This window comes from Asparagus officinalis, chromosome 10, assembly GCF_001876935.1.
Source record: "Asparagus officinalis chromosome 10, Aspof.V1, whole genome shotgun sequence".
NCBI classification, from domain to species: Eukaryota; Viridiplantae; Streptophyta; class Magnoliopsida; order Asparagales; family Asparagaceae; genus Asparagus; species Asparagus officinalis.
In genome coordinates, this window is record NC_033803.1 from 9,611,768 (window position 1) to 9,625,144 (window position 13,377).

Consider the following 13,377-nt stretch of genomic DNA (forward strand, 5'->3'; position numbering starts at 1 on the left):
AGCACTACCACTCCCACCCAATCCATTATCCTTCAAAAATGACAACGGCTTTGTCAAAGAAGCTCTGAGGTAGCTATTATGGTACTGGCGAATTTGTCCACGATGCTTTTTGACCCAATTTTCTCCCAAGATCTTCCCAAGTTCTGAACCCTTAACCTTCTGGACCACATAAAGCCGATTATTCATTAGGAAAATTAATCGCAATGCAGCATCATCATAAAGTTCGGCCTTCTCTTCAAGATTAGACTCCAGATACGAGATCAACAATCCCAGTTGGTGGCCCAATCGGGTCTTATTCTCACCACGATCAATAACCTCCCCAACGACTCCGTCATCATCAAGAAGGGATTCAAGCGAGCTGCTGTAAGCCACCAACAATGTCATATAATTCATCACATACCGAGTCAGGGGGTGGATTTCTCCGCCTAACACTGGCTTTTTCGATGACTCCTTCTGAACTCGATTCACAAATTCAGTAAATGTTCCCTTCGCAGCCTCGCCCAACCACTCCAATATCCGTTCAGCCTCCTTGATGATATAATTTCCAGAATCACCCCCAAACAATTCGTCCAATTTGGGTTTCATTTGTGATAAAGCTTCATACATGTCAAGAATCCGAAACAACTTCTCTGGCGACCGCCTTTGGATTGCGACAGCATCTCCAAAATTCAAAAGCTGCATCAAACACCCCTTAGTACTCTCAACAAAGCACTCTTCTCTAAGCTCATTGGATAGAGACAAGATTTGTTCACAGAGATGATGCTCCCCCGAAAACAAAACCATAACCACTACTTTCAAGGTTTTCACCCATTTCCTCATCTTATCATCAAGTAACTTCCACTCAATTTTCTGAACCTCATCGATACTCATCCTATCAACACCAAGACTAGAGAGACTCTCATCCAATATCTCTCTCCTCACACCGCTATAAACTTGACAAAGCTCTGTCTGATACTCACAACGAATCATTCTATCCGCAATCTCTTTCAAATCCGATACCGCCTCAGGACGAATGAGTTCACTATTCCTGTACTCCTCAAAATTCAAGCTTTCCTTATGATGATGATGGCTGGAATTATCCACAGAGGATTCGGTCTCATTCGAGGTGTCCAATTCTTCGTCTAGGCTTTCATCGACGGAATGCCTACGGATGGAGCAGTGAAGGCCAGCAGAGTCGAGAAGAAAGGTGTTTCGAATCATGAGGTGGCGGAACTCATCCTCGAGCCTAGACATCGACATCTGGATCAAGATCTCAACTTTCTCTCGAATATCTCCATACAGTTCTAATTCATCTTGACTAGCGACAGAGATTAGGTCATCGACAGTAACGAGATACTCACCAATCTCTTCCCGCGAGGATTCAAAGAGGAGAGATTTGGAAGAGTCCCAGAGAGAGATTACCTTGTCCGCCTCGTCGAGCTTCGCCTCGATCTCGATGCGGACTTCGTCGCCATCGCGATCATCTCCGTCGCCGGCGACGTTGATGGAGGAGAAGCGGTGGTCGAAGTTGGAGAGGATACGGAGCATGTCCTCGGCGGCGGTTTTGTCGGCGGCGAGGCTCTTGACGATCTGCTGCGCGGTGGCGATCACCTTGTCCTGGCCTTCGACCGGGGGCTCTCACCGTCGATGCTAGGGTTCTGGGGGGAAGAGGGGAGATTTTAGGGTTAGGGCTAGGGTTTGGGGATGAGGGTTTGGCGCATGATGATGATGGGTGTTGTTTTTGGCCGGCTTGTATTGAAATCTTCTTCGGGAAGCTGAAACGACGAGGGAAGCACTCTTTTGCGCAAAAAAAATATTTTTATTTTTATTTTATTTTTATTTTTTTACTGCTCCGTCGCGCTCACTGTTTTTCTGCACGTTTTCTAAGACAAGATATTTTCGCTGAAGGGCCTGTCAAATTTTCTATTGAAGAAACATTGGAGGGGTGTCCCGTAGGGATTTTGCATGTACATGCCTATGATTCTGAGGATTGAACTTTTGTTAGGGGCTGTTTGGTTGATGTATTTGGCATTAGGGGTTGGGCAGAAAGCCTGCCAAAAGAGCACTTTTGACAGGTTTTCTGCCAAAAGAGGCGTTTTGGACAGAAAGCCTGTCAAAAGTGTTTTTTTGGCAGGCTTTCTGCCTAACCCCTAATGTCAAATACATCAACCAAACAGCCCCTTAGAGATTTCTTTTTTTGGCGGTGGAATTTGGTGGCCGGATACGGTTTGTTTTTAGGACAAATTTTCATTTCAAACCTCTTTAGAAACTTATTTGTAAAAAACAATCTATTTCAAAAATATTTGTCAAATTCGACCCAGTTGTAACCAACTGGCTAAAACTGGATCGAATTTGGCGAAAAACATTCAAAAATTCACGTGACTTCAAGTCCCGTGAAGTTTAAACCCTCGTTACTAACTTAATTAGCAACGTAATCGGGATTTAAACTTCACGGGATTTGATGTTTTTTCGCCAAATTCGATCCAGTTTCCGCCAATTGGCTGAAACTGAGTCGAATTTGACAAATATTTTCGAAGTAGGTCGTTTTTTTACAAATAAGTTTCTAAACAGGTTAATTTTAAAATTTTGTCCTTGTTTTTATTAACTTTCATCCGATTGGAGACGCATATGTTACAGTAGTTTTCCTGGCAAGTCATGCATAAGCTCAATAAATTAAGCGATTGTCGTGAAAGTCTTGGATTAGATATTGAATTCCTGTCTCTTGGAAAGTATGAGTAAAGATTTAGATATTTAAGATATTATTATCTTAATATATGATAGAAAACTGACTTGGTTCTCTGAACGTCTCATCCAATTTTCGTTCTTCTTTGACGTTTGCTACATGAGACAGATTACAGGTGTTCACGCTAGCTTTCATTCTGTTGGTCTGCCACCTGTATAGGGCGCGACAAAACACGGAAAACCTCTTTCTGAGCAAACTAAGAAAAAGGACAAGCTATCGGCATCTAGCGGGCACACATCCAATCACATTTCAAATCACACCCCCTCTCTCATATGCTACATTGCATCGGGTCTCACATGGGATTTTAAAATTTTAAAAATCTCATGTGGGGCCCGATACACTGTAACATATGAGAGGCGATGTGGTTTGGGATGTGGTTGAGGGTGTGTCACTATCATTTTCCAAAAGAAAACTCCTCATGGACCCCTGAGGAGACAGCTGAGGTGTCAGCCCCTGGAGGCTTGATGCACTGTTCATGAACAGTGCATCAGGGGACAGGTGAGGTGTCAGCCCCTGGAGGCTTGATGCACCTCAGGGGTCCCCTATTTTGGGTCCCTATAGCAACACCCCTAAGAAAGTACTCGGATCTCTCCGAAAGCTTTCCTATTATATTTAGTTTGACTGAGCTTGGAAAGGGATGTTTGGGCTCCTTGATACATCATCATTCATTATAATTTTGAGGAAACTCAATTCGGAGCTAAAAACGGGTGAAAATGTACTATTTGGGGAATAAAAAATTGGACAGAGAGCTATTGTTTGACTTTCTTCACTTTCTTTTTCCTTTTTTTTTGGGGGGGGGGGTTACCAATCAAACAGTAGATCCTATAACAAACAATTTCTTGCCATATTTTAAGGGTGAAACAAACAAATAATACCATTTTCTAGAAAACACTTGGAAACTCAAGGGAATGCATTTCTGAGCCGTGAAATGGTTTCGAACTATTTTAGAAAATAACCAAACAGCTCCTCATCATATTCTTACTTGCAAATAGATGGATGTCAAAAGGGAAAACCTGTCAGCAATTTATTCATCCAAAAAGAAAAACTGTACTTTGTCAACAAAGACCACAATCTGACAAAGGGAACAAACCCTTTAAAAGAAGGAAAATGCTAATTTTAGAAAAGGAAATCCCAATACACTATGCATATGCTGGTAATTTACATTCACTCTAATGTCAAAGGATGCCCTTGTTTTAATTTCCTGAAAAAGTATATTCTGTGATATTCAAAGAATGACAATATACAGCAATCAATCAGAACTAATCCAAGTTTAGAAAAGGGTAAATTACAAACAATTCCTCTTCTATATTATTAGAATCATTTATCACCTCTCAAGTCATCTATTAACAATTGTCAGTGTGATTGGTATTTGAGAAGAATAAACTGTAGATAATCCCCTTCCTCAAGAATTGAGGGGTGATAAAGACTACTAGAAGTATTGACAAGAGAGATTATGTGCAATTTACCTTCAGAAAAATCCTCCTCAATGTACAAACACAGCTAAAACCATCACCGTCTTCGTCGACTCCACCAATCCGGAATCTTCAACCTCCGATTCCGGTGAGCCGCAAGCCTAGCATAAGGAGCCTTATACTTCACCTGCCTCCACAACATATTCACTCCATCGCCAGCCTTTGGTGGATACTGAAACTCAAAATTATGTGATACATTCTTTAATTTTGTCCACATTTCAATCCAGCTTTCTTTCGTTACTTCTCGGAGCTTGGAAACTAAGAAGTTCGGTTCAAGAGCTTCTTGAATGGAAAAGAAAAGGGAGAATTGGGAGTAGTCGAGCTCTGATTCAAAGGGCAGCTCGATGTGGTCGCTGACGATGACTGGGACGCAGTGGCTGACGATGGCGTCGAAAAGACGACATGAGGATGGGGTGTCGCCCGCTGGATGGAGGCAGAACTTTGATGAGCGCATGCCTTCCGTCGACTGGCGATAACATAGAAGCAAATATAACATCAGATGACATGCTTCTCAGCATCAATTTTAAATCAAAATATAATTAATATCGTTGTTGGTGCATTCAGTACTTGATAGTATAAACAGTTAAAATATCGGTAGATCAAATATTATGAGTGCAGTCACCTACTTCAAAATGTGTACTGAGAAATGTTCATGCTCGCTAATAGGTCTATATGAATTTTCTAAAGACCTCTATAGAATTCTTTTGTCCAGATAAAACAAATGCCTCGATATATTAAAGATAAATTGCAAATAACTCACGTCATCAATCCTTCAGAGCACATATTATCCCTCCGCTCGTTTATTAGCACTTATCATTCCTAATGTTGGCATTTTTAGAAAGATAAATTGCACATAACCTCCTTTTCCCTGAATTGAGGGTGATAAGTGTGCTTATAAACGAAATGAGCTAAATGCTACTGAAGGTGCACATGGGAGAGATTATGCAATCCCCAAATACTAAAATGCTACACGACAAGGCAAGAAGGAGTCTCAGCTCAGAGAGGTCTGTTACAATCAAATACATGCACAATGGATACACAAACAAGAACTGACAATTTTGGATTCCTTGTCTAAGACAAAATGATTAATAATGATCTAGGAGATCTAAACTCACCCAATTTGGAAAGAACATGAAGATATAGAACATTAAGATGAATCATTTAGCTTGTGAATGGATACATACACAAGCAACTCAACTTGCATCGAAACATCATCCAATTTGTGACCACTGAATGGAGATAATAAAAGCAGTTCAGATTGTCACGGAAAAGAGGTGCAGGCATTAATCCAGGAAAGCACTTCATGTTTTCATTTTTTTTAAATAGATTTACAATTAAAAAAGCATGCACTTGTTGAGTTCTCCATGTGGCATAAGGGCCATTTCAGATAAATTTTGTATTTTGGTCATAATGTATTCACTACGATAAAATTATATTTCAGCATATCTAATATGCACATAGCTTAAAATTTTGATTCTCGGAGGTTTATAGTTAATTTGAGTAGAAAAAAGCAAATGGCCTCAGCGGAAGGTAAGATATGTACTCATCAGTAACTATATTGCATGAGAACAGAATCAATTGTCGGTCTATATGGCTCTTACAAATTTTGAAGTATTTACTAGAAGATCGTTCATTGTATGGAGTAATAAAGACACACCACACCTCATATTAGGCTTTTCAACATCGAAAGAATTAAGATTAGAGTGGAACATAGATGGAACAAGAAGTTAATCTAAAATCTTCCTCGTATAAGCTAACTTAAAAATTCATAGATAATGAGAACGACTACTTGACCAAGATTGAAAGCCAGGAAAAGGCTCAAAATGAAACAGATCACATGTTTAGCATAAGATGTGAAGACAGAGATGACATGCAGAGTATATAGTCAAACCAGACACATCAGTTTCATAAATAACATTAAGAACCAGTTCAAAAAAAATCCAAATCTGTAAGAAGTATTGGTACAGCTGTACAAGAGCTGGAAGTTCAAATAGACATCTTAATTTCATGTTCAAACAAGGCTTCTTTTAGGCATGTATATGAAGACCATAGTGAAACCAACAACCTCAGTGCACAAGATATATAGATAACACGATGTGCCAGTCGAAACTAAAGACCCTAATTTCAAGCCAGTACAAGTCCAAATTAGGAACTTCTTCTTTCGGCATTACCACTTCAGAAATATGTGAATGTTATTTTCTATAATTCTGATTTGTCATGACGCCAACACCGTCAAAATTAAAAATAACAAAGTCCTAACGATTTGATTGCCATGTTTCCAAAGTGAATTTCCACCCTAATTTTCCAATTTAGCTCTATTGAGGGCTATCCACTCAGTCAAAGACAGCAACATTTGTGTGCAGAAAGCAAAAGTGAAAAGGGAATAAAAACTCACTGCTTTTATGCCATCAGTGTTAGCAAAGCTATCCTCAAAACGGACATCATCATAGCCTTTTAATATCTTGGCCAGTCTTTTACGAACAATTCCTTCCTGAAATAAGTAAGAAGATGCAGAGTTCACTTGTGTTGTAAAGAAACTGTCTATCAGAAAAAATATAGCGCAACATAAGGATGAAAACTTACATCTTTTCTTATAGTTCTTCCCCGAAAGAAGAGAAGTGTGGGCCGCGATTCAAAAGGGTCAGGAATATTATCATCGGTATAGGTACTGACCACATGAACATAGGGAGTTACCACATCTTTACTCAGGGAAGACAAATTTTTGGGGTATCGTCCAAAATCCACAACCACAAGTATAGATGCATTCACCTGATCTCTGAGAAATCTGAAGGCATTTGGGTGGTGCATAGGAATTACATGATCGCGTCCTCCCGAACGCTGCCAGTACTTGGATTTTCTGAGAATATCAAGTAGGTCTATCTGCCACAAATAAGTTCATTATATGATAAATGGAATTTGACACCCCAAATAACTAATAATTATCAAGGAATTATATGTTACCTTATCTATTAACTAATATGAACTTCCACAGTATGACATACCATTTACAATTAGAAAAGATTTATAGACAGTACAAAGGAGTCTGCAGGTGTAAGCTAACTACAACAGCATTCAGATATTTAACATACTATTTACTGTATCTTTGTGTTGCCTAACTTCATGATTGCTAATTGCGACAATCTAACTCAAGCGAAGCAAAAAGCAAAATTTACAGGAATTTGCAGGAATCTGAGAAACTAAATGATGGAAACTCATGAGTCGTGATATGGATTTTTATTCACATATTCAAGACAAAAATTTGTGTTCTTGGTCATCATCAATTGTGAGTACTATCATTAAATGTGGATGGTAAAAAAAATACAAAGTTCATCAAACACGTTAAAGTGAGCTATATCTTTTTCTCCGCAACTTTAAGGTACAAGCTTTCTTTATCTAAATAAAATCGCCCAAACCACGTTGTCTATAAAGAATAACATCTAAATCAAACACTGCACAGTTTCATGATCACTTACCTTATCAAAAAGCAAAGTTACCATGCCAAGGTGAGAAAAGTCGAGGCAGAGCGGTGAACAGTTACAAACCTAAGGATCAAAATGCTAATCAATTAAACTCAACTGATCTACAGAAAGATCCCACTATGTCTAACAGGAAACAACTGTTAGAATACAACTGGGCGGTACTTTTCTTCAGTGGGTTTCAGAAGCTCAGTCTTTTGCTCACTTATGACTTTCCAGTGTTCAACTGCAGGTTCTCTGTTTGCACAAGAGAACTAATCCTACTCAATGAGCATTGAAAATAATTCAGAATGGCCAAGCGACCTTGAATTTAAAGCATACTGTCATTTCTTCTGTGAAGTCCAAAAAGATCAGGCAGTGGAACACTGCAGCACGGTCTTGAACAATGAATGTATTCAGTCAACACAGGAATTCATGTAATCCATCTTTTGAAACAAGACAATATATTTCTCAAAAATGTGGGATGCACATACTACTAATAAAGTACTATACGTTCTACTTAAACAAAAAAGTGTCGACTTGCAAAGTGAACAAATATAATCTGGCCGAATACTCAAAACTATAAACCTAATATATCTATTAGCATAGTTGAGTAGTTTATTTGTTGTTTACCAATTTACTTTATCTTGTACTCCAAGTTTAATTTTACCGCAAGTCTCCTTGTAGCCCAAGTTTCCTTTCCTCTATATAAAGAGGTGAGTCCTCCATAAAAAATATATCTTGGTTTCTATTTCTCTATATGGTATCAGAGCAACCCATGTTCAAATCCCACCAGCCACGAATTTAAAGAAGATTTTCTAAAAATTGACACCACTACGTGAGTCCAGGTTTTGGGCCCATTAAAAGGGCGCTCAACCTGTAGAGGCATTTTAGAATATAAAAATATAATTCTCAACCTTCACCATAGTTTAGGCCACGTATTTAGCGAATTTTCTAAAAAAGGAAACCGCTACGTGAGTCCAAGTTTCAAGCCCATTAAAAAGGCATGCAACCTGCGAAGGCATTTTAGAATATAAAAATATAATCCTCACCCTCGCCATAACTCTGGAGTTTTGATGTAATGGTTAGAGGACTTAATTTATGAATATACAACAGATTATAGATCATGTTTCACTCAATAATAATAATAGCAGAACTGAAACCCATAAAGAAAAGTAGGAAACATGTCTAATAATGGACTAAACAAACATGTGCTTAGGAAAAGGAGTACCCATGTTTGTCATCATCAACAACCGGCACCCGGGTCCAAATTATTACATTTGGTTGTTGCATAACATTTGTGTACATTTTAAACCAAACACAATTCGTACAGCCCTAATTAGCCCAAGGAAAATAATTCATAGACTTCTCACAAATGTAAAAATGTTACAGTGTAAGTATGTTCCCAGCTAAACGTTGCTATCTGTAAGTCCAAATGAAACATCTTGAGCATAATGACACATGTTGCTTAATAGAGTATTTGAAATCAGAAAATAAAGGCTTTTAAGATATAGAAAGATTTGATGAAGTATTAAGGACAAATGTGTTCATGTCAAACAAAAGTTTTTTGTTCAATTATTGCCTTGTACTTTAGCATTCCTTTTTCTCCAAATGTTGTGTCATCAACAAAAATTTCTAGTAAAATTTCTTGTGATTTTAGGTTATTGAGGAAGAGGCAAAACTTTTTTGTTGAAAGGTCCGATATGGTCTTGTGGAGATGTGATCCAAGTGTTATGTCATCAACAAAGTTTTGCTACTCTTTTTGTACTTTAGTGTTCTTTTGTTCCAGTCCCCCTTTATCAAAACAATATTTTAAATATTCTAACCTACTCTGGCAGTCCAAATGACATGACTACAAGAATCCATCCAAGGACATGGAACAGAGGTTCCTTGAATTGCACAGAATATGAGATGCAATTCAAACTCAACGCTCTCCTGATCACGGGTTAGAATATTTTCCATGTCACATCACTATAGTTAGCAGCTTGCAAAGCAAACTCTGTTGATGACACAACATTTAGATAACATCTCCAGAAGACCACATCACCTTTCAGCAAAAAGTTATGCATCTTCCTCAATAACCTAAAATCACATATAGTTTTGAAATACATTGCTTGAAGAATTAGCACTTGTTAGACAAAGAAAAAGCCAACAAGTGTATTACTTTTCTCACGAATGGCAGCATTCTCTTTTGCTTTACAGTAGATAAATTCTAAAGTAAAAGAAAAGCTTTTGAGGGTCTTTTCCTTTATCTATAAACTTAAATAAGACTACTCTGATTTACATGTAAATTGACAGGACATCATCAGTTATTTGGAAAACAAAACTATAACATAAACTGACTATCTTTTCCAGATAATTCAAAAACTAAAGCAAAGAAGCCTAGTGGTTGATAATACAGACTTTAATACATGTTAACTGTTATAATAACCAATACATTGGAAAATCGTTTCCTTCTTTCTTTTAGTGACAAACTATTTTACTTCTAGTTAAATCATTATGTGATTTTTTTTCTTTATATCGGTCATTCCAGCTACCAAATTAAAACCTTGATGGTTGCCTATGAATCAGATTTTTAGTTTACAGTCAAATGTAACTGGCTTAAATGCATAATTACCTTAAAGACAATTTTCTAATTTAAATGCTGAATTTCCTAACTTCAGATCACATGCATGTTCGCAGAGACGCCAACATGGACATAACATAGCAATGCTAAGCAAAATTTAAGATACCAATGACAGATGCATCCTAGATGTGTCCATTACACATCTGATCTGACATGATTTCACAATGGAAATGCCCTTCTACAGTATTATCACAGTAGACTTTCCTGAAAGTAACTATTGGAGAAAGAGAGAACATAATTTAAAAGTTCAGATGCACACATTTCACTAGGAGCTACTTTGAAAAAAAATTAAAAGTGCAACAGTTATAATAAGAAAACAAGACTAACTATTAAATGCGAGAGAAAATATTCAAGGCGTAAACTCAACATTTTCTTTTTAACTTCCTTTTGGGTGCCTTTGTTTCGGATTCTGATGTTTTAATTTGTATTTGAAACAATAAGACTTACCATAACTATTGCACTTGACTTGTTGCCCAACCCAATCTATTTTTTCCCCCTGGAAAATTCAGATAAGTGACCTGTTTGTTAATGAATTTGACGGCACAAACAGTTTTCAATTTTCCGTATGAGCATTCTACTTTAAGCTGAAAATTCACAATCCAAACGACGGTTTAGGATATCTCTTACACATTCTATACATATATTAGGAGGTTTCTTATAAAAAAATTAATCTTTTAATATCGCATATACTTTATAAGTAAGGAGATTTTGATGAGAAATTTGCATTCATCGAGCTACTTGTTAGACCGAGGAAAACCAAATCCCTTGTAAACCCACAATTGAATCCCCGTCCGGTTAATGTGGGACTAAATGGACCCTGACATTCACATACGCTATTTTCATCTTCAAATTGACTACCATGAGAATATTAGAACTAAGAACCTCTCCTAATCTAGATTATACTTAATTCCAAAAATATCCACTATATTCTAAGGAACTTTCCCATATCACTACCATCAAAATACTAACTTGGATCTCAATCCTGCATCACTTTTATTTTCTTTAAAAAAAATAAATAAATAATAAACCTCCATGTCACTAACCTGCAGCTGTCGATCGACCTCAGTCTCCGGATCAGTCATCGTCCTCCCATGCGTATTGAAACTCAAAGACGAAAAGAACGGAACAAAGAAGACCTCCGCGCCTGCTCCGCATCCAAAACCCTAACCGCCTCCGCACCCTCCCCCTCCCCTCCCTTCACCATCAGCGACGCCGTCATCCAGTACTCAACACTGTGCTGCCTCTTGACCCCATCCGGCCGGTGATCGAGCATCTCGAAGTTGAATCGGCGCGGGAGATCGTACATGAAGACCTTGAGAGGCCGAGCCCGGATCTCGACGGCGGCGGCGGACGAGGAGAGGGAGCGAGGGTTTGAGAGGGAGAAGGAGGGGAGGTTGAGGCGGTGGGATTGGGAGTCGGTGAAAGTGAGGAAAATGGAGATTGAGATTAGGATGAGGACTACTGCGATCGAGATTTGAGATTTCGTCGACATTGACGAAGATGAGATCTCTGAGATGGAAATGGGAGATATTGGGAGTTTGAGTACGAGTGCAGTCGTAGTTAAAGTCGGGAGAGCTTTTTTTATCCATTAAATCATGGTTATTTGTAGAAGTCCTCTCCAAATCTCACAGTTTGCAAACTACCACTCTAATCATCAATTTCTAGAGAAAAAAAAGTAACCTCAAAGCAATTAATCATCGACTATAATAAAGCTAATTTGTAATCGTAATGTAAAAACTATCAAGAGAATAGTCAGGTTTTTAAACATGCTAGGTCTTATGCATGTGCAATGCATGTGGTTAAAGATCATGACTAATTATTTTTCATTTACTTCCTTTCTAAAATTTGTTCTTGGGTTCTACTTTATTAGTTTTTGCTAATTTATATCTCTAAACTTTAGCATTACGATCATTTATTTTCTTTGTTGTTTGTTTGAATAGCCTACACTCAATGTAAATTTTCATGATGATAACTGAATTGACAGGAAATAAATATAATCCAAAGCCAATTTGAATTTTCATGTTAATTGGACCTATATGAAATTAAGCTTGACATGAGAAAGTATAATATTACAAAAGTGAAAAACTCTTGAAAAATAGCATTATAAAAGGAAGACAAATAATTAAAGCCAATAAGTCAATACGATTGATTAAAAGTGGGCTAGAATGAAACTAAATCGAAATGAAGTTTGTTCCTAATAATTGTTAACTCTAATACACTTTTATATGATAAAAACATTCATATAAGCATATAAAAGAACTAAAAAAAGTTTATGAAAATCCCTTCTAATGATTCCTAATTTTAATCAAAAAATTAAAATATTTTATAAAATATTTAGACAATATTGATGTCTTTTATTCCTTATGTTTTATCTTTTTATTGAGTCGAGATCAAGCATTCTCCACCTTTATCTTTTTCCTAAATAATTTTAGAGTCTTCGTCATCTACATCGATTGTGTCATTAAGCTGGAGCTAGATATCTTGTGATGTTATCTTTCGCTGGGCTTGCTCATCTTTTGTCTTTTAGTCTTACTTTACAAAGAAGTTGAATGTATTTTTGATATTCAGCACAAACTTCTGGAAATACAGACTTTGATTATATTTTTGGTTCAACGAGAATAATTGTTAATTTCATATATATGAAAATTTTGTGTTTATAATTTATTATTTAAATAAGGTTAGGAGTTTTCTTTTTTTTTTTCTCTAACGAGTTCTTCTGTTGTGCATCCAACAAGAGTTTTCTGCTGCATCAAATAATGTTACATTTGGTCTATCCGTGTTATTTTCAACGAGGATCTGAACTAAATAACTACATTTTTCATTGTCAACTTGTCTTACATTATAATGTTAATATTTGATTTTGATGTATTTATTTCATGGAGAATAGATATTACTTGATCTTGGTACTACATCATCAGTGATTTTGTGATATTTATCATTTGGACATGTTTATTAACATCTCTATCCACCTTTTTGTTGCAGCCTTCGCAAGCATACAATCACGGCTCAGCTCTATTGTAAATGGTTATTTTCTTTGCATTATAGGTGCAATAGTATGTCTATATATTGGTAAACAAATTTTAAGTTTAATTGTGGGAATTT

General features: G+C 37.1%; 2 protein-coding genes across 2 annotated transcripts in view; both read right to left on the minus strand.

The window, feature by feature from the left end:
* The window catches only part of LOC109825971 (exocyst complex component EXO70B1-like), a 2,782-nt gene extending 1,157 nt beyond the window's left edge, over positions 1 to 1,625 (minus strand). The window contains 1 exon segment of the mRNA XM_020392904.1: positions 2 to 1,625. Within this exon segment, the coding sequence (XP_020248493.1) occupies positions 2 to 1,527 (1,526 nt within the window). The 5' untranslated portion in view covers positions 1,528 to 1,625.
* Positions 3,906 to 11,845, minus strand: LOC109825937 (probable arabinosyltransferase ARAD1). Its single transcript, XM_020392853.1, is given in 5 exon segments — positions 3,906 to 4,660; positions 6,590 to 6,685; positions 6,778 to 7,074; positions 11,319 to 11,417; positions 11,420 to 11,845. Coding segments are annotated over 5 exon segments (1,269 nt in total). The 5' UTR covers positions 11,768 to 11,845; the 3' UTR covers positions 3,906 to 4,231.